Genomic DNA, 21,796 nt, shown 5'->3' with positions numbered 1-21,796 from the left:
AAGGTTTGCTTACGCTTGGATCCGCTGAAACTTTTATAGTTTCTTTATTTGGTACGAAACTCTTTTAGTTTCTCTATTCGGCTTTGAAATAATGTGGGATTCAATATTCACTTAATTTGAATGATATCACTACAGACAGCATGGTTTTATAAAATATTTTGTGGCATATAACTGATTAAATTCAAAATAGCCACCAACCACTTCTTTTCTAGTTTAAGCTGAAATTTTCAGTTGCATCAGATCTGCTCAAGAAAGGCATATTTTAATAAGATGGGTAAAATGGTTTTTTATAAATTAAGAATGGCAAAGCAGACAAATATCTTTTAACAACAATAAACACAAACTGAGATTCAATATCAACATATCTATCAAGAAAAAAAATTCCAAAGTATGTAACAAAATATTATGAAAATCAATATTACAGAAAAAAAGTGATGTGCTCCGACACACTGCTAGGGAAATCAAAGTTAAGCTAAAGAGAATTCCCTATAACTATGCAAATCTCCAAAAATAACCATCGGAAAAGTGATAGGGAAATAACAATAGGCATATCAATTTTGGTATTATTATTATAAGGGTATTTACATGGAGTCAGAATACTCACTGGGGAGATCCATGCTAACCCTCATTCAGAGGAAAGATACCTATCAGAAAGTTTAAGGAAAGATACCTAGATCTTTCCTTAAACTCATTCACTGTCAGGGCACTCAACTATGTCTGGTAATACATTCCATCATTTCATTCAATCTCATCAAGCAAAAAATCTAGTTCACATACCCTTACACAACTTCCCAAGGTGACTCATGTTTTCTCCCTACTTGTCAAGCATTGAATTACTTCTTTTGTGTCAATCTTATAGAATTCCTTTAGTAACTTATGAGTTTCTATCACCATGCCCCCCCCCCCCACATTTTCTGCCCATTAACTAAATTTTGCAACCCCCACACCTTTAATCTATCCTCATATGAAGCATTTCACAGACCTGTCACCAGCTTGGTGGCTCATCTTTGAATCCTCTCCATCATCTGATACCCAAAAATTACAGGGGACCAACTTTTTGCACAGTAGTCAAGATGTAACTAAATCAAGGGCTTATAAAGAAGGATAATAACCTCTCTATCTTTACTTTTAGTATGTTTTTCAATATCCAAATGATCTTTTGAGCTATTTTGCAATATGCCCTCTGAAGTTCAACTCTCAGTCCACCATTACCCCCAAAGTCGCAAGCCTCCTCAATTTCCTGCAGTCCAGCCATCAGTGTTGTACCATGATGTGATTTTTTCATCCAAGTGCATAACCTTGCATTTTGCAATATTAAATTTACAACTATTATTCTTCTCCCACAATGTTAACGTATTTAAATCATCCTGCAGGATATCTACATTACTTTTATCACCTATTGTCCTCCACAGTTTTGCCTCATCAGCAAACTGAATATCTCTCCCTTAAACTTCCATTATACAATAGTAGAAGATTTAAGGGAGAGATATTCTCCACTAGTCACTTTTATTTGCTTTGATTCCACTCCACCATACCCTACCCTTTGATGTCTGTTTGTCAGCTATCCCCATCCATGCCACCAGCTTTATATCCATTCCCATTTGCTCCAATTTATAATAGTTTTCCCATGTGATATTCTGTCAACTGCTTTTGCAAAGTCCAGCAGTACCATGAGGTTGCCATTTCTTTATTCATTTCCAGTGCTAAGGCCAGGACCTTACAAAGCCATGCTGTGTACCATAGAGTATTGTATTCCTATCCACCCATTCATAGATTTTATCTTTAACTTTTCCAATGTGCTCCCTAATTTACTGTTATTGTGAGTGTTTTTCCATTGAAATTAAACATCAAACAGAAACCTAACAGCAGGTGCTGAGCAGCAGAATACTTCAGTACAACCCGCAAGTACTTTTAGTGTATTAAACCAGCTATCCTTCCAATTCAAAATCAGCAGCACACATGATGCCTACCATATGCAGCAAAGATGGCGGCACTAAAAGCCAACGCCGAACGAGCACCACGTGTCTTGCCGGCATAGTGCCGTCGACCGCCACTGACAATCCTATTATGTGCCGCAGTTGCAAAACTGGTGTCACAGACAAAAAAAAAAAAGGGCATATTCTGCGAGTTCTGTTGCCACTGGCTGCACACTTCTTGCATGAAAATTGACGAAGCTGCACATAACCAGCCGTTCTTCTGTTCGCTGTGCCTTCCTTCGGTAAAACAACTTCTGAACATAGGCAAATGTGTCGAAAATCTCGAACAGCACATCGCTTTAAATAAAACTTTTGCTGACAAAATATGTGCAGTTGAAGCTAAGCTAGATCAAATCAAAAACCAACGCAACGCAAGCTCCACTCCGCCAGTGAAAGAACTTCATGATCTAATCGCATCAACGGTAAATGACTTGATGGAGGTTGAACACAAAAAAACTCAACGCCATCATTCTGAACTTCCCAACGGAAAACCACTACAAGAGGACATCAAGAAACTGGCCGAAGAATGCAACATAGATCCCGAGAACATTGTCAGGTGCCATCATTTCGGGCCTATAAATAAAAGGACGGTACGAACTTTCTGAGTTTAGTAAAAGTGACTTGCGACACGCCGACAAGCACATAAAAATTAATAACAGCAATCAACAAGTTCAAAGACTCCTGCCCCCAATCACGCATACGTACACAACCAGACTTATCATTTGCACAAAGAGAGAACGAAGACAACTCTAAGAAAAATGTCAAAATGGTGACAACAGTGGGACCATCAACTACAGACAAGATAAACTTGTGAAAAAACCAAGTGATGCCACTAGCAGCTACCATGGAGAGCAGTAGGCAGGCACCGCATAGGAAATGTGCAAGACCCATGCGGTCCAACAAACATCCCACAAAACCCTACACATCCACTTCACCAACATCCGTGGCCTAAACTCCAACCTGAATAGTGTCCACTACCACCAACAGTCTACCAAACCCCACCTACTCTTCCTGGCAGAAACCCAAATCTCACCTCCCCCAACACCACTTATCTCAACCTCCCAAACTACTCACTCTTCAACAACTTTTGCCCCAAGGGTGTCTGCACATACATCCGCTCAGGCATACCTTGCCAGAGAGCACCTAACCTAGAATCACCCAACTTTGACCTTCTTTGGTTGAAAAGAAGGTCAAAGTTGGGTGATTCATCTGCTGCCTCTATCGCTCCCCCAATGCAACCAACCACCCTGAGCTCTTTAATTTCCTCTCCCTAAAAGTGGACTTTCTCCAATCCCACTTTCCCAACAACAAAATCATCCTTCTAGGAGATTTTAACGTCCACAACACTAGCTGGCTTTCCTCCTCCAGTTGTACAGATCTTGCAGGCAGAGATGCAGAAACATTTGCCATCACCTACACCTTATACAGCTTGTCAACCAGAATACCAGATAACCCAAACCACTCCCCAAACACCCTAGATCTCTTCCTCACCAATGACCCCTCCAAATACACAGTGAACATAGTGAGCCCCCCCTGGGCAATTCTGACCACAACCTAGTACTCATCTCCTCCCCCATTTAACAACATTTACACAGTAGTACAAGAGTAGTTTGGCACTATAACAGTGTCAAGAGGGACAGCCTCCCCAACTTCTGTGCCGCATTCCCATGGTTGGACTATTGCTTCCGGCCTTCCAACCCAAACATATGCACCGAGCTTATTACCCAAGTAATCCTCACCAGCATATGTACATTCCACACAACACTCTGAACTGCCATTCCCTAACGAAACTCTGGTTCTCCAAAAGATGTGTCAAGGCTGTAGAGATGAAACACCAAAACATACCACAACTGGAATGTATACAGCACTCAGAAAGGATTAACATAGGTTTAATACTTCCTATATTTCGTCCTAGTCACTAGGACATCTTTGGGGATTACAAAAACAACTAATGTAACATGAACACAAATATTATACAATACTAAGCCCAACCATGTGGGTGACACGAAACGGTGGAACGCCCAATGAGGGCGAATGTAGGTGGCCTGGAATGTAAGGTGGGACCTCTGGTGGTGATGAGTGTTTCTCAAATCTTCGGAAGCTTAATACAACCGTATTTATTAAGATTTGGTTGATTTCTGAGAGCTGCTGCTGCTTCTAAGAATAGTCTCTCTTTCTTGAATTTGCTGTGGTGGAGCATGGTGGTTTTCTTGGACACCACCCACAGGGGCTCTTGGAAGAAAACCACCATGCTCCACCACAGCAAATTCAAGAAAGAGAGACTATTCTTAGAAGCAGCAGCAGCTCTCAGAAATCAACCAAATCTTAATAAATACGGTTGTATTAAGCTTCCGAAGATTTGAGAAACACTCATCACCACCAGAGGTCCCACCTTACATTCCAGGACACCTACAATTGCCCTTAGAGGGCGTTACGCCTAGATAGGACTTTAGTGTCACCCACGTGGTTGGGCTTAGTATTGTATAATATTTGTGTTCATGTTACATTAGTTGTTTTTATAATCCCAAAAGATGTCCTAGTGACTAGGACGAAATATAGGAAGTATTAAACCTATGTTAATCCTTTCTGAGTGCTGTATACATTCCATTAAGCCTCCAACATGATACCACAACTGACTGAAATCAAGAACCTCATCCTCCCTCAAAGCTTACACCGAAGAACATAATAGATGCAAAAAAAACAACGCTTCCAAAACCGAGTTTGAAAGAGCAAAAAAAGCAGGAAACTAGCAGCCGAGCTTTTTGGTCTCTTGCCAAAGCAATTGGCCGCAACTTTTGTCCAACACTATTCCCAACCCTACCACACCCTGCTGGCTCTACTGCCTCATCACCCACAGAAAAAGCCAATCTTCTGGCCTCATACTTTGCCTCAAATGCATGCATAACTGACAATGGTAAATGTTCCCAACCATTCCAGACACACAACATACAATGCCCCCTATATCCTTTTGCCAGGATGAAATCAGAAAAATACTGTCCAATTAGACACAAAAAAAGTCTCCTGACCCCGATGGCATTCCCCCAATTGTTCTGAAAAATTGTGCTCCAGAACTGACCCCTATCCTATATCACCTATATATACTCTCCTACTCCACTGGAATCTATTCCACAAACTGGAAATTGGCCTATATTCAGCCCGTTCCCAAGAAGGGTGAAGTCACTGCCATCCAATTACCGCCCTATTTCGCTTACCTCAGTCCTGTCAAAGGTAATGGAAAGAAATCAATTCCCACCTCCTACACTATCTTGAAGACACTCACCAAATAAATGACTGCCAGTATGGATTCCGCCACTGCCGATCAACAGGAGATCTACTCACATACATCACCCATCTCTGGACAAATGCTATGGAGAGGTTTGGCGAATCTCAAGTGGTTGCACTAGATATCTCCAAAGCCTTTGACCGGGTCTGGCAAAAAGGCCCACTAGCAAACTACCATCATTCAGTCTGACCCAGGACTTCTGTAGGTGGATTGCCAGTTTTCTATCTGGACGCACACTGTGTGTGATGGTGGATGGCTCTCTATCCTCGCACCACTCAATTAATGCAGGAGTCCCACAAGGTTCTTTCCTCTCACCAACCCTGTTCCTCCTGTACTTCAGCACCCTACTGCAATTGACCTCCAACCCAATACACAGTTTTGCAGATGACAGCACACTACACAAATCACCTCATCCTACAGAACATCAACCACTACCACCCTCAATTCCAATCTGCAAACCATCCTACAGTGGGGTTCGGATAACCTTGTAAATTTCAGTGCCAACAAAACCTAGTTCTGTACTATTTCCCATAAAAAATAACACCTTTTTCCAGGTATCCTTTTCGACGATACCCAAATTTCCAGACAGACTGAGATCTCGCTCCTCAGAATCACCCTCACATCAAACCTCTCCTGGCACAAACATATCTCAAACATTGCATCCTCAGCCTCAAAAAAACCAGGATTTCTCTTCCACTCAAGACGTTACTTCACCCCTGAACAGCTACTAACATTATACAAGTCACAAATCTGCCCAACTATTGAATACTGCTCCCACATATGGGGTGAGGCCCCTAAAAGCTCTCTCAAAATGCTCGACTCAATACAGAGGAGGGCAATTAGACTTATCAATGATCCGTCCCTTACTAACTCTCTCTTCCCACTTTCACACAGACGTTTGGTTTCTGCAGTAAGTATATTCTACAAATATTTCCATGGGAAATGCTCATCCGAAATAACATCAATAATTCCCCCACTCAGTACTAAGCTCACTGAAACACGTGCAGCTGCTGCACAACATCCCTTCACAGTACATCTAGAAACAAACAGAACAAGTTTCTTTTCCTCTTCCTTCATCCCTGCAACTGCTGCACTGTGGAACAGTCTCCCACCTGCTATGTTTCCCAACGAATACAATTTAAAGTCATTCAAATCAAATGTAAACAAATTCCTCCTTTCCCAACCCACCACCCATACACGGTACTATAGGTTGACCAATCGACCTCCTGTGTATGGGCCCAACATAAAAAAAAAAAGCCTATAATTTGCTACTTTTGTCTTGAATCCACCTTTACATAATGAAGATATCCTATCCTCTTTCAACTTCCTTGAAACTTTGTCAAAATTGAGATCTAGATTAAACAACTGACAGTACCCTTAATGAAGTTCTCTTGCATTCTTGTAGCACAGCACACATACAGACATACCACCCTATCCTATTGCTGTATTTACATTGATATTTTTCAACATGCTGAGAGCACATGTGTAAAAATCTCACATAATCATTATTTTCTTATGTTCATTTTTTACAGTATTATATAAGCTGGGTTAAATTTTATAAATAGAAATAAGTTTTGCTACATGACAAAATTTTTGCTTTTTTTTTTAAAAAAAATGCTTAATTTGTATTCATTAACATGACTGTATGCCTTAGTATTACTGCAACTGCCATTTGGTTAAGCTGGGCACAAAATAAAGGGAACTTATATTTTAAACAGTCTTTTTACTTTTTTAAATTAAGAGGAAAATAAATTCCTCATTATTTCAAAGCCGAATAAGAAACTCGAAGATCAAAATCTAAGAGTTTCATGCTGAAGAACGTTCAGCAAGTCCAAGCATAAGTCAACGCCTGGTGGTACAACACTAAATGTTACTGATGTTAACTTGATGTTAAATTTAATCTACAGAATTACACTGAATTAATGTTGTACATATATTATTTTTTTGCTTATTCTTAAGTGTTTCCATGTGACACACCATTACTGTAACATGCAGTTGCTATACTAATGGATGGCGGCAGCCACGTTGTCACTAGCTTTGATTTGAATTTCGATAATGGTCATGTATGTTAGTGAGAGCTTTGGAACAGCCTTCTCCAGGTAACAGAACTGCTAGCCCAGCAAGAAAGAAGAGGAAGGAGAGCTAAAGAAGGAAAAACTACTGAGTTAAATTCTGTGATCTTGGAAAAGTTTTTATATGCATCTTTATCTACTCTCCAAAGAAGAACTCTGAAGTTATATATAACTGAAGGACAGTTAGCTAATCCAAGCAGTTGGACCAAGGTAACCACACTTCAGCCCTCAAATAAGTGCAGATGATGATATCCAACACTAAGACAGTAGTTTTTCAAAATGTGGGGTGTCTCCCCTAGGAAAGATGAGACCACTTCTAGACAGTAAAAAGCAATGGTCAATATTATTGTTTATTTGAACACAACTCCTGTGTATACTTGATATTCCATGAATTATTTCAATACAATATAGCATTAAAAACAGTTAGAAATTTAAAAGTTCTAAATTTTTAAATAAATATCCTATTTTACTTTTAGTTTGGCTTGAAGTAAAACTGTGTACCATTAAAAAAAAACTAAGAATATCTTATTTTTTTGTCAATTTTTGGGATGCAAAGTCCAACTCTACCTCCCTGCAGTGCACTCTGGGATGTTGGGAATTCTAGACACCATCAGACCTGGAGACCCAATAATGCTAACAGAGTTCTGGTGAACACTTCAGAATCCTAGTCAGATGAGGTGTATATCTAACTACAGCAGCAGAAATGGCCTCCCGAGTCCTGCATGACCCACACTCACCTCTCTAAGGCACTGAGTGGGGCCAGGGATGCTAAGAATATTGCAGAAGAAGGCAGGCCATCTACCAGATCTTCATCATCATCATCATCAAATTCCTGCAATGTACCCTCAAGGGGTGTACAGGATATGATAGTACTACATGAAAAAAAATTACATCATTATTAATTTCCTATCTACAATTTTCCTCCAAATCAGTCTGTTACTTGTCAAGACTCCAACATTATCAAATTTAGTATTCTTATATTTCTATCGTCTAAAGCACTTTGTACCGTATCAATCCACCTATATCTTGGTCTTCCTCTGGGTCGTTTTGCTGCCAACCTGGCAGAGAACACTTGTTTTGCTAATCTTTCCTCGCCCATTCTGTTTAAGTGACCATACCACCTGAGATTAGCTCTGCTAACACATTCCTGGATGCTGACAATGTCAAGTTCTTTCCTAATATCCTCATTTTTAATATGATATTGCCATTGATGCCATCTGTTCAAGCCTATAATCTTTCTCAGGACTCTCATATCTGTGGTCTCTAGTCTTTGGTCAAGTGTTTTACTTCTGACCAAGCTCTCAGATCCATAAGTTAAAACTGGTTTGAACACTGTCTTGTATACAGCTAATTTAGTATTCCGACTAATTTCTCTCTTATTCCATATGAATTTATTCAATTGACTTCCCACCATACCAGCTTTGCTGATTCTGTTGTCTATTTCTATATTTAATTTACCATCTTCAGTAAAAATCGTGCCTAAATAGCTGAAATGTTTTCCTTGTTCCACAGGTTCTCCATTCACAACACAGTTGACATTTTCAATGATTCCGCCTATTTTCATTGTCTTTGTCTTTTTATTGCTGCCCTTCATACCATATCTATTACAACAGCTATTCAATTTAGTCAGAGAATCTTGCAGACTTGTAGCGGATTTATTTAGAAGTATAACATCGTCTGCATAAAGCAAAGAGCTGACATTAACATCTCCAATTTTGATATCATGTTTAATACCACTTTCCTTCATAACGTGATCCATATAGATAATGAATAACAGAGGGGATAATGTACATCCTTGTCTCACACCAGATTTAACATTAAACCATCTTTCTGTACTTCCTTCAATTCTAACTGCTGACTTACAACTCAAATAAAGACTAAGTATTGCTTGATATAATGCCCCATTGACACCATATAACTGCAGCGTATAGAATAGTTTCTCTCTTGGCACCTTTTCATATGCCTTTTCCAAATCGACAAAACTTAAATACAGATCTTTGTTATATTCCCAGGCTTTCTCGACTATTTGTCGTAAAGTGAAGATCAGATACTGACAGCCTCTATTTGGCCTGAATCCAGCTTGTTCTTCACCAAGCTTTTCTTCCACAATTCTTCTCAACCGTTTCTCAAGTATACTTGCATAGATCTTGCCAGGAACACTCAGTAGGGAAATACCTCTGTAATTCTGACATTCAGTTTTATTTCCCTTTTTATATATGGGTACTATGAGAGCTCTACTCCAATCATCGGGAATTCGTCCCTCAGTCCAGGCTTTCTGAACTATGCAGTGCAGCTACTGTAAGACTTTTATACCACCATACTTCAGCATTTCTGGTCGAATATCATCTACTCCTGCTGCCTTTCCACATTTCAAGCCTTTGATGGCTTTTTCTACTTCAAGTATGGATATGTATTCCTGACTGCATGCCTGGTCAGTGTTTTTTTATCACTGTGCTGTCATCACTACTTGTTTCATTTAGCAGTTTTTCAAAGTAATTACTCCATACTTCAAGGATATCTTTTTCTCCTGTTTTCATGTCACCTTTATCATCTCTAACTCCTTTTACAGCACTCTTTCCTCCATTCCTAAGCTTCTTCAACAACCTCCAGAATATTTTGCCTCCTTCTTGATATTTATTTTCTATATTCTTGCCAAAGTCCTCCCATGACTTTTGTTTAGCTAGTTTTACACACTGTTTAGCTTTCTTACATTTGTCTCTGTATTCTGTAAGAGTAAAAGCTGACTTATTTGCCAGGAACTTTTGATATGCTTTCTTCTTTTCCTTCACTGCCTCTTTAACTTCCTGTGTCCACCAGGGAGTTCTGATTTTTTTTATCCTTGCAGACAAACTCACCACATGCCTCGCTGGCAGAATCAATCAATGTTTTCTTCAGAGTTTGCCACTGAATCTCCAAGGTTTGATTCCTGTTCTCAAACTCTTTCATTTTCTTTTCAATGATCTTTGTGTCTTTTACTCTACCGTTCACATCTGAGAGCTGCTAAACTTTTATTCGCTTTAAAACTTTCTTAAATGTTATTCTTTTCAATATGAAATTCAATTTTATCCTGCTCAAGACTAAATAGTGATCGCTTCCAATTTCAAATCCTCTGTACACTCTGGTGTCCTGCACCATGGAGAAAACATCACTATCAACAATAACACAGTCAATGAGACTTTTCTTATTCCTAGCCTCTTCTCTCCATGTGAATTTGTGCACATTTTTATGTTGGAACATGGTGTTAATAATAACCAGTCCATGTCCTGAGAAGAAATCCAACAGATATTTGCCATTATTATTAGCTTTGCTCTTTTCTCCAAATTTTCCCAAAATATTTTTATATGTCTCGCAATCATTTCCTACTCTGCTATTTAGATCCCCGACAAGGACCAACTTTTCCTTTTTCATTGTGTCAGTTGCTTTTTCTAAAGCGTCAAAAAATTCCTCCACTTCTACCTTAGTAGAGCCTTCTGTGGGACCATAGGCACAATTAAGTCTCACTGTCCAGTTCCCCATTCTCATATTTGCCCACATTACTCTACTTGAGACTGATTGCCATTCAAGAAGATTAGCCTCATATTTTGTGTTGAATACTATGGCTACTCCTCCTATTCCTTGATTGTCATTGCCTGAATACAACATTTTGTATTTATTGCTCAGAAAGATCTCACCAGTTTTGGTCTCTTTTGTTTCAGTCACCTCTATTATGTTGATCTGGTACTTATCTAATTCCTCAGCTAGCTCCATTTCTTTGCCATTCAGGCTTCTTATGCTGATAGTATCGTTCTTTAACTCTGGTGATGTTGAGTTTGGGTGTGTTTTCAGATTTGTTCCAGTAGCTGACTTTTCTTTGTTCGCCCTGGTTCCCTGGTGAAAACAACGGGGCCTTGTTTAACCGGGCGATGCCCCAGCAGGCATGAAATTTTGTCATGTTGTACCATCATTTTTTATTTTGGTTTAACCAATAAGAATACAATTTGGTCGGCTAAATCCCAAATTGCCAGCCCATCCTCGTTCGTTCAGTATCCAAGTAGATACCCAACAGGGTGTACCACGAGAAGGTGAGGATTGGACATTAGGTCAGAAGCCCTGGTCGGTTCTACGCATTCCTTTAAAGGCTATGTGGAGGTCTCCTCTCATTTATACAGCTTTGACCCTTAAGCACCCCTTCTGTGGGACCATAGGCACAAATAAGTCTCATTGTCCAGTTCCCCACTCTCATATTTGCCCACATTACTCTACTTGAGACTGACTGCCATTCAAGAAGATTAGCCTCGTATTTTGTGTTGAATACTATGGCTACTCCTTTTCCTTGATTGTCATTGCCTGAATATAACATTTTGTATTTATTGCTCAGAAAGATCTCACCAGTTTTGGTCTTTTTTGTTTCAGTCACCCCAATTATGTCGATCTGGTACTTATCTAATTCCTCAGCTAGCTCCTTTGCCATTCAGGCTTATGTTGATAGTACCGATCTTTAACTCTGGTGATGTTGAGTTGGGGTTTGTTTTCATATTTGTTCCAGTAGCTGACTTTTCGCTGTTCGCCCTGGTTCCCTGGCGAAAACAACGGGGGCCTTGTTTAACCAGGCAACGCCCCAGATCTTTGAAACAGGCAATCAGTACCGTCAATACTCAAACTTTGGCAAGAGACTACAGAATACATTTATTAATCAAAGAACTAACCAATATCAACTGATATATTCCCTAGTGAATGAAACAATAAGATTAAAAGAATTAACAGCAAGATGGTACAAAGGCTCACAGATTCCTGGGAGCATCTTCAAACATTGGAAAACAAGATGAAGTGAGCTTTATTGTTAAATCTAAGCTCACCAAGTTGATCCTTCCTTGAACATCATATCTGAAAGAATATGATGTGTTACTAATTGGATTAGAGAATAATATAACAATAAAAGTAATATACTGTTATGCTCCAACATCTGCAGCCGATAATCAAGAATTAGAAAATTTCTACATGAATCTTGAAGGCATTAAATTATAAGTCAACATACACATTTATTGATGGAGTGCCAAAATAGGAAGCAGAAAACGAAATGAAAAGTTTCTAGGTCCAAATGGTCTGGGAGAGAGAACTAGAAGAGGAGAGAGATGCCAAATTAATTCACTGCAGGTAAACAACTTATTATGAATAAGTTTTTCAACAAATGCCCAGGAAGAAGATGGATTTGGCAATCACCAAATGGAAACAAAAAATGAAACAGACTACATTTTAAGAGACTGTAGAAGACTGGTACAAAATGTTGGTACAATAGGCGAAACATATTTCAACATAGATTTTGATTATAGACTTCTCAGAGCAATTATAAGAATAGACCACAAAAAAGTACATATCAGACAACTTCAAACCATAAAAGACAACCCAAACAAATAGACTATCACAAGTTCAGGAAGTACATAGAAGAGACCAAATGGACTATTAAGAACTGCTACATAGTTGACAATTATACTGAATTAAATTCAATGAGTTAAAAAAAAAAAAAATCCCGTGAAACAAAACAAGAGAGAGAGAGAATGACTCAAACCATAGAACTACCGAAAAAGAGAAAAGAACTAAAGAAATCCCAAGGAAATTTACTAGAATACAAAATTATCTAAGTTACTAAGGAAAAGAATTCCCGAAGACCACAAAGCTTTCAGGATATAAAAACTAAGAGAAGCAGCAAAGGCAAAATCCAGCCTGAAAAAAAAGGGAGAAAGACTTTCATTTTAAACAGTCAATTCCATCTGCTCTACAGGATCAAAATGGAGAAAAACATTAACAGAAAAAAAGACAGAAGAAACTGTGCATAATTTCTATAATGACCTTTATGCAACAAAATGCCAAGTCTCAGAACCTATCATTCTAAAGTCAATCAATATACAAGATGTACTTCCTGATAAAATAGAACACCCTTAAGAAAATGAATAAAGGTAAAGCCTCAGGAATTGAAGTTAAGGTTGAATAAATCCAACAAAGTGGACCAACTATATTCAAATCCTTGGCTACCAGATTCACATGGTACTTGGGAGAAAGAAAAAAAAAAAATACAGAGGAATGGAAGACCTCAAAAATCATACTTCTATTCAAAAAAATCAAACAAAGAATACAAAAAATTATCACCCAATCTCTCTATTCACTCACATATATAAAATCATGGACACTATAATACTGAACAGAATCTAAACCACTCTCAAAGACAACTCTAGTAGAGAGCAAGGATTCAGAAGAGGCTTCTCTCCACAATTCAGATCATTTCGCAATTAACAGAAAAATGCAGAGAAGACCGAATCCCTTTGTTTCTTCCTTATTGATTTTAAAAAAGCACTTGATACCATAAAACACAATGCAGTTATATGTGCCTTACTGGAAATAAACATTGATCCTACTTACATCCATATGATAACAGAAATTTACAAAAATCTGACCATACAAATAACCTTATTTGATCAACCTATAAATATAAAGAGAGGGGGGATCTGCAAGGTGATGTGATCACCTTGGCAGACCAAGGTTCTTCCCAAACCTATTTTACCAGCACTTGAGAAGATATTCTGAGGAAAATAGACCTAAATGGAGAAATAAACATAGATGGCAAAAAATTACAAATCCTTGCATTTGCCAATGATCTAATATCTCAAAACCCAAAAGATCTAGAAGAAATGGATGAAAAAACAGTGAGATAGGCTTAGAAATGAAGGTAGAAAAAACAAAATGGATTAAAAATACCTAATGACGGCAACCTACGTATTAATAACATTCCTATAAAACACAATTATTTAGGACAAATTATTATTCATTTTTATTGTTTATCAGAAGAACTAGTAAAATGAAAGAAAGCTGCAAGGCTATCATTCAACAGACTAAAAGACACGTTTACTGATCCAAATCTTGACATCTCTGCAAAGGCAAAACTATTTAATAGTGACATCCATCACTCGCATACGAATCAGAAACATGGAACATGACAAGAAGAGATTCTCAGGATAACTCAGTATGCAACAGAACGTAGGATTTGTAAAATCAGCAAAATGAAACATGTTAGAAATACGGAACTAAGAGAGAGAGATCAGGTGTAAAAGATGCAAGTGCAGTACACGAAAACAAGATGAGATGGGCAGGCCACATAGCAAGACTTAGGGATAACAGATGGACATACAGAATGCTTAATTGGCAACTGGGAAGACCCATTAGTGAAATCTATGGGTATAATATAGAAGGAAGAGAGAGACTCAAGACCAAGATCATTGGAGGCATCTTTGTGACCTGCACTCATGGAGAGAACCTGAATGAAACTGGTCCCATCAAGGTAAACTTAATTTCATTAAAATAGTTAAGAAAACTACACATTAATATTGTTTTATGGAAGGTATAAAGAGTAGGGACACAACATATTTTTTATACAAAAAAAGAGGGAGGGAATCTCTCTAAAAAGTTTGAAAAACACTATACTAATCAACAAAAATAAAAAATTTTAAATTCACAAACATTCATTCCATATCCTGTTGGTTGGAGAAACAAAAAAATATCAGTCAGTGAACCAGGCCAGAATGAGATGAATTAAATTGCAAATTATTAAAAATCAAAATAATTATAGGTATTTTTTTCTGGGAAAACTCCCATGTTATTATTTTTACAGCTATTTTGCCTGCTTCTGTTTAGGAGTGCCCCTTTTAAAAAAGGGGCACTCCTTTGTCATTGGTTTTTTTACTCAAGAATTCTTAGGGCATTGCAGATGTATTTTTAGAGACAAATATATGTAGCATAATAGAAGAAAATTGGCACATATCTTTTCTTGGATGTTGTTGCCTGTCTTCTTTCTGCAGTGTGCATACTTCTGCTGTTATGGTGTTGAAAGGGGAGTGGGGGGGGGGCAATGTGAGAGAATTAATTTGAAAAAACTTGGGTTTTTTTATATATATATAATAAATACATATATTATATATATGTATATATATTTGCCTCCCATCACTCCCAGACTATATGGGATACCTAAAATACATAAAAAGGATATACCTCTTCGTCCAATTGTTGATGGAAGGTCATCTCCAACTTACCTTTTGGCCAAGCACCTTGCAAACTTATTAAATAATAAAATAAGATCAACAGAATCCTATATCAAGAATAGTCAGCACTTTGTAAATAAAACTTCAAGCCATTATGATTGCACCAACAGACATGCTAGCCAGTCTAGATGTTGTATCCCTTTTCACCAATGTACCAGTAGAAGAGGTAATAAACATCATTCAAGACCTCTTTCCTCCAGACATCACACAGATGTTTAGACACTGCCTTCAGTCTAATTTCTTCAAGGTTACCAACACTATATACCAACAATTAGAAGGCCTAGCAATGGGAAGCCCACTATCACCATCTTGTGCAGACCTTTTTCATGGAAAAACTTGAAAAAGAAATTCTCTCCACAATCTCCCTTAGACCATCTATATAGTGGAGATATGTAGATGACATTTTCATTATATGGCAAGACAACTTAGAAAACCTAAAATCATTTGTGAATAAAATTAACTCAATACATAACAAGATAAAATTCACTCTGGAAGTGGAAAACAACAGCTAACTGCATTTTTTAGACATCTTGATAAAGAGACAATCAAATAGTGTCAAATTATCTATTTACAGAAAGCCTACAGATACTGGAAGATATCTTCATTACACTTCAAACCATCACAGGACACACAAACTGAGCATTACCCACATGTTGAAAAATAGAACTCGAAAGCTTATATCAGAAGAGGAGGATACACAAACTGAACTCTCACTAATAGCCAACACATTATCACAAAATGGATATCTTCCGAACATCATCAAAAAATATCTATATGGTGACAACCCCAGACAAGAAGAATCATGTTCCCAGCACATTTCTACTGTAGTGATCCCTTTCATCAGGTCAATTTCTTATCAAATAGCCAGAATACTAAGAGCCTACAACATCAGAGTGGTCTTCAAACCAACCACCAGCATCAGACAGGTTCTAGGATCCCCAAAAGATAAGGTGCCATTCTACAAATATCCAGGAGTATATTACATTCCTTGCTCCTGTGGTCTTGCCTATATCGGACAAACTTCACAGAGTTTAGAGATCAGACAAAAAGAACATGTTGGTGATGTAAACCATAACAGAAGTATTTCTTCTGGCTTAGCACATCATTTCTGTACGTCTAACCACACGATAGAGTGGCAAAACAGCTCCATGCCATATTTGGATGACGACTACAGGCATCGTTTATTCAAGGAAGCCACAATAGTGTTAATAACTGGCAGAAACCTCAACAGAACTCAGGGTACTATTCTAAACAGTTTGTGGAAAAACCTGATCCTCTCTCTCTAAATCCATCTGAACTACAGCTAGTCAGTAATCATATTATGCGTTTACAACAAACACGCATGCGTGATAATGAATAAGAACAATAAGTCCGTTCAGTCTCTGTCATGGGAAAGTGTAACCTTAGCTACTAGATTGTTCACAACGTTTTTATGTTCCATTCAATTTGCATATGCTATTTTTTATGCTTTTCCGTCAACGCCTCGAAAAAGCTAGACAGTTTGCTAGCGAAACTGGTAGGCAAAGAATGTAAAATGTTTGTACGCATTACAATATAGTCAGTATTAAAACAATAAATTTGTATGTTTAATTTATACATATATTATATTTCAGGGTGGGAGAAGCGCTTTTTCGTAGGGTGGAAAAAGATGAAAAAGGGGGCTAAAATTAGAAACTGTTATTTAGAGGAAGGGGAAAGGTTTATGGGGAAAACGGGCCGGGGATAGGGTTGATGGGATGCAAGCTATTTCGACAGTGTGGGTCGTCATCTGAACTCATGGAGGAAGTGGATGCTATGTCATGTGGGCTTGGTGTTTCTGCCTTTGAAGTGTTTGTGTTATCGCCTATTGGTCAGAGTTGTGACCTTATTATGTTTGTGGAGTTTCCAACATTCAAAGATTATGTAGGGTCGGTGGACATTGAGTTCTCATCACATCAGAACTCAATCAACGTCCACCGATCCCACACTCCCTGGTGGTCTCTCTTAATAATAATTATTTGAAATAAACTCACCTTTGGCCTTCTGTCCCTTTTTCTTCCACTATCAAGCAAATTTTCTTGCTTTGCAATTTCCACAGCCTGAAAGAAAATTTTATTGCTCAAATTACAGTTCTCTGAGCTATTTATATGAACTAGTAATAAGATATCTGTATGTCATTCCCCCCCCCCCCCCCAAATACACTTTTTGATAATGCTCTTTGGTGAATGATGCCTCTTATTTTCTCAGCCATCTCCATGGAATCTGTGAGAATTTCGTACTAATCATTATTCCTGCGATACTTCAGCATGTTCTTTAACATCCAAGTAATCTGATGGCTTCCTTTGCAATATGCCCTCCTTAGAGGGCTTGTGAATAGGAAGTTGAAGTCAACTTCCCATTCATGCCAAAATTGCTGGCCTCATTAATTTCCTATAATCCAGTTCTATCAATGTAGTAAGTAAATACTTATACTTGTGGTACACCACTAATCACTCATATACTGCTCTGGTCATCAGCGAATCTTATTTGTATCAGCAGCAGCTTCATATTTAACCCCATTTGTTCCAAATCTTGTAAAGGAATTCCGTGTAGTATCCTGTCGAATGCCTTTGCAACAAAATCCAGAATCATCAATGCATAACCATTTCCCTTATTCGTTTCAATTGTTACTATTATAAAAAAGTGAAGCAAGATATATAGGCAAGATCTACCTTTCACAAAACCATATCATTTTCAATATCATTTCCATTTTGTCCATTTTTCAGTATCAGCACATTCATGCATGGCCACAACTTCGCTATACCACCTAAAAAGATTCCCACAGAAGAAATGATACAGGTACAAGGTATACACAGCCTTCCCAACCATATTGCCAACAACATCAGACTGGATGTTGTTGGCAATATGGTTGGGAAGACATCCAGCCAGTGTTCTTACCCAAGTTCTTTTCTCCAATTTCTTTATGGAGACCTGTCAAAAGAAGAATTCAAAGCTCTGCAAGAAATGAAAAACAGAAAAATAGTAATTACTAAAATGGATAAGGGAAATGCCACTGTGGTTCTAAATCAATCAAATTACACAGGTAAGCTAGCCTCTTTACTTTTATAGAATATGATCCCACCAGCACCAAAATAAGAACACTCCATAGGTTCCTTAAGAAGGTTACCTCTTTTTCTGCAGAAGTGACTAACAGACTAAAACCATTTAACTCTAGACCCCTCCCTTCCAGGATATATGGACTACCAAAAGTCCCTAAGCAAAATGTACCATTAAGTCCCATTGTGGATGGCACTGATTCCCCCACATACAAATTAGCCACAGACATTTAGCCAAAGTGCTCTCACAATATACTGGTAACACAGCTTCACACAAAAAACTCAGCCCACTTTAAAGTCAGTATAAAAACTTCTCACTCCAACACACTGACATAATGGTCAGTGTTGATGTCTCTTCCTTATTCACCACTGTCCTGCTCAAAGATACCTTAGACCTCATCCAATCCAAATTTCCTCCCTATTTCAGTTCACCATGAAAACTCAGGCTATTTTGTTGGGCAAGGGAAATTCTACAAACAGATAAAGGGGACAGCCACGGATTCTCCACTCTCTCCACCCCTGGCCAACTTCTTTATGGAGACCTTTAGAGAAAAAGCCTTAAACTCTGCTCCACATAAACCCATTGTTTGGCTACGCTATATGTGGATGATGTGTTTGCCATTTGGGCACATAGCCTGGATACACTCCACAATTTCTTGACACTTAAACAATCAACACTCCAGGATCCAGTTTACCTTGGAAAAGGAAAACAACAACGGTCTCCCTTTCCTAGACACTCTGATTATATGCCAGCCTGATGGAACCTGGCTTTCTCTGTTTACTGAAAACCTACACATACAGATATACATTCACCCACAGTCACCCCTGCCCTCCCAAAAATATGGGATTATAAAAGCCTTTGCCCTAACTACTGAACTTAACCATATCCTTAACACCTTCTTAGCCAATAGCTACAACCACCAAAAAATCTAAAAATATTAAAACCAGTTAACCCCAATCCCCCCCGCCCTTTCATAGCAGAGATTATTTTGAATCTATCACCATTCCATATATCCGGGTTACATTCGAAAAACTAACAAAAATCCTAAGAAAATATGACCTCACAACTAGTTACAAACCATATAAGAAATTGGCATCGCTTATCTGCTCCACCAAAGATCAGCCACTTCCCCTAGACCTACCTAGAGTATACCAGGTCCCTTGCAGTTGCAAACTGTCCTGTCACCTCATTTGCTTAGTGTGAAAATGATATGTGCCTGCATACACATATCATTGTTTTGTGATCCCTGATGATGGCAATGTAACATTGCCAAAATATAGGTAGTTATTAATTAAAATTTTTATAATTAATAATTTAGTTTACATTGTCATTTCCTAAAAAAATTAGAAATTGTCTAACCAACTTATAAGCTTATCTACAAGTTATATTCCTATCTAATAGGAATATTATTTTCCTATCTGCCTATTCCTGAATTCTGCCTGAACACAAATATACCTTTTAAAAAACATACAGTATATTAGATTACTATAAAATAAAGATTAACATATACATTAATAAAACTTAGGAACTTTAGATGAAATAGTCGAGCCTAACATAACACAATACTATAAGCTTTTCTTCATATTATGTAATCTAGTTAAAATATCAACTTCTATTTAGTAAAAAACTGCAATAATGTGCATTAGCTAAATAAATAAGCAATTAACATCTGTGTAGAAAAATTAGATAAGTCAGCAGCTAAAGCCAAAAAAAAAAATTTTTATTCAAATGAAATAAAACAGTTTAGGATATTTATGCATAGACCACTGATGCACTCTTCAATATTCACCATTAGAGTTCTTTTAAATTACTGCCACTCACCATGCCTACTAATATAAAATAAATCGTCACATTTGTGATGTCTACTGGCTAAGAGAAAAATTTATTAAAAACAAATTTTCAGCCTCCATGTTGAGGCCATCTTCTGGAGTATATGTATAGTGGCACACATACATACAAACTTTCAACAAACTCATGACTGGTGAAATGAAAACTTTACCAAAGGATGGGCTGTCTCCTAAAAAGGGTGTTAAAAAACATAATGAAAAAAAAAACAACTTAATTCTGTTGAAGATGATTACTGAAGTGACTGAAAAAAAAACAGCAACATATATATAGAACTCAGGGTTATTTATTGTATGCTGGAAGATTACAATTAAGGCAGCTTAGAAGGCAAATACAGTCCTTCACTTATGGTAAGGTAGTCACTGTAGTTGGAACTACAGTCCTAGTTTTAGAAATTTAGTGGCTGGCTTTGTTTGAACTGTCAGCAATTCCACAACAGACTTACAATTTAAAGCAACCAAAGAGGATAAGACCACAGACTGCAAGTAAGGGACTAGGATTATAAGTGAATTTTACTGCAGAACATTTAGCAGCACAGATGAAATATATACTGAACACACATACTGTCCTATCATTATAGTATGCATTAACAAGTACTGGATGCTTTTGGAGTTATGCTGGCTGGAATCTTGCGATTTGCAGAACAGTGATGAAAAATGAGACTGGACGGTAGCAGAACAAATACTGAACTTTTAAGGCCACCATCTTTATTTAAATTAGGATAACAAGAAAAGTAAAGAATGGGGTGCTTAAGGATCAGCTGTATAACTGAAAGGAGACCTCCACATAGCCTTTAAAGGAATGCAGAGAACTGACCAGGGCTTCTAACCTAAATTCCAATCCTCACCTTCTTGTGGTGCATCCTGTTAGGTATCTACCTGGATACTGCATGGACGAGGATGGGCCTGCAATTTGTAATTTAGCCGACCAAATTGTATTCTTATTAGCTTAAACCAAAATTTCAAATGATGGTACTGTAAAAATAACCAATTAAAATTCTGAATATTTTTACGAATTGTTTATGTTAAAATGTTTATTAGTTTTAGTTTCATAACATGCATTGTCGGCACTTGCGATATGCCCGTTATCGAAATTGTTTTGCCAAAAATGATATGTAAAGTTTTTAACAATTTATGTACTTACTGGATTTGATATTTGTATTACTTACAAGAATTTTATTGTAATTTAAAATTATCAAAAGTTGTGTTTTATGAAGACATTCTCTTGTCGCTAAAGGAGACAACGTGTCAGCCATTATATAGTACTGTACTTAGTTTCTTGCTTGCCACGCAGTGCGCATGCTCACCGAGAAGTTTGATGTGTGATTGACAGCTGACAAGTTCGGTATCGAAGCAATGAGAGAATAAACAAGATAGCGTTTGGGAAGAATTTAGAACACAGGCCGGCAGATATTTAGATTCAGAGGAACTTGAGTTTTTTTTTTTTTATGTGACAGTCGGAAGAAAATTAATAGTATAT

The 21,796-nt window shown here is 37.7% G+C and overlaps 1 protein-coding gene across 2 annotated transcripts in view; it reads right to left on the bottom strand.

The window, feature by feature from the left end:
* Positions 1–21,796, bottom strand: part of LOC150100754 (dnaJ homolog subfamily C member 25 homolog) — a 167,268-nt gene that overhangs the window by 46,902 nt on the left and 98,570 nt on the right. For both annotated transcript variants that reach the window (XM_090401691.1, XM_090401692.1), the window contains one exon: positions 17,410–17,475. In XM_090401691.1, the coding sequence (XP_090257817.1) occupies positions 17,410–17,475 (66 nt within the window). The remainder of the gene's footprint in view (positions 1–17,409; positions 17,476–21,796) is intronic.

The sequence above is a fragment of the Typopeltis vanoorti genome, chromosome 12 (assembly GCF_054136105.1).
Source record: "Typopeltis vanoorti isolate ZY-2024b chromosome 12, IOZ_Tvanoo_1.0, whole genome shotgun sequence".
NCBI classification, from domain to species: Eukaryota; Metazoa; Arthropoda; class Arachnida; order Uropygi; family Thelyphonidae; genus Typopeltis; species Typopeltis vanoorti.
This window is presented reverse-complemented; position numbering and strand designations above follow the sequence as displayed.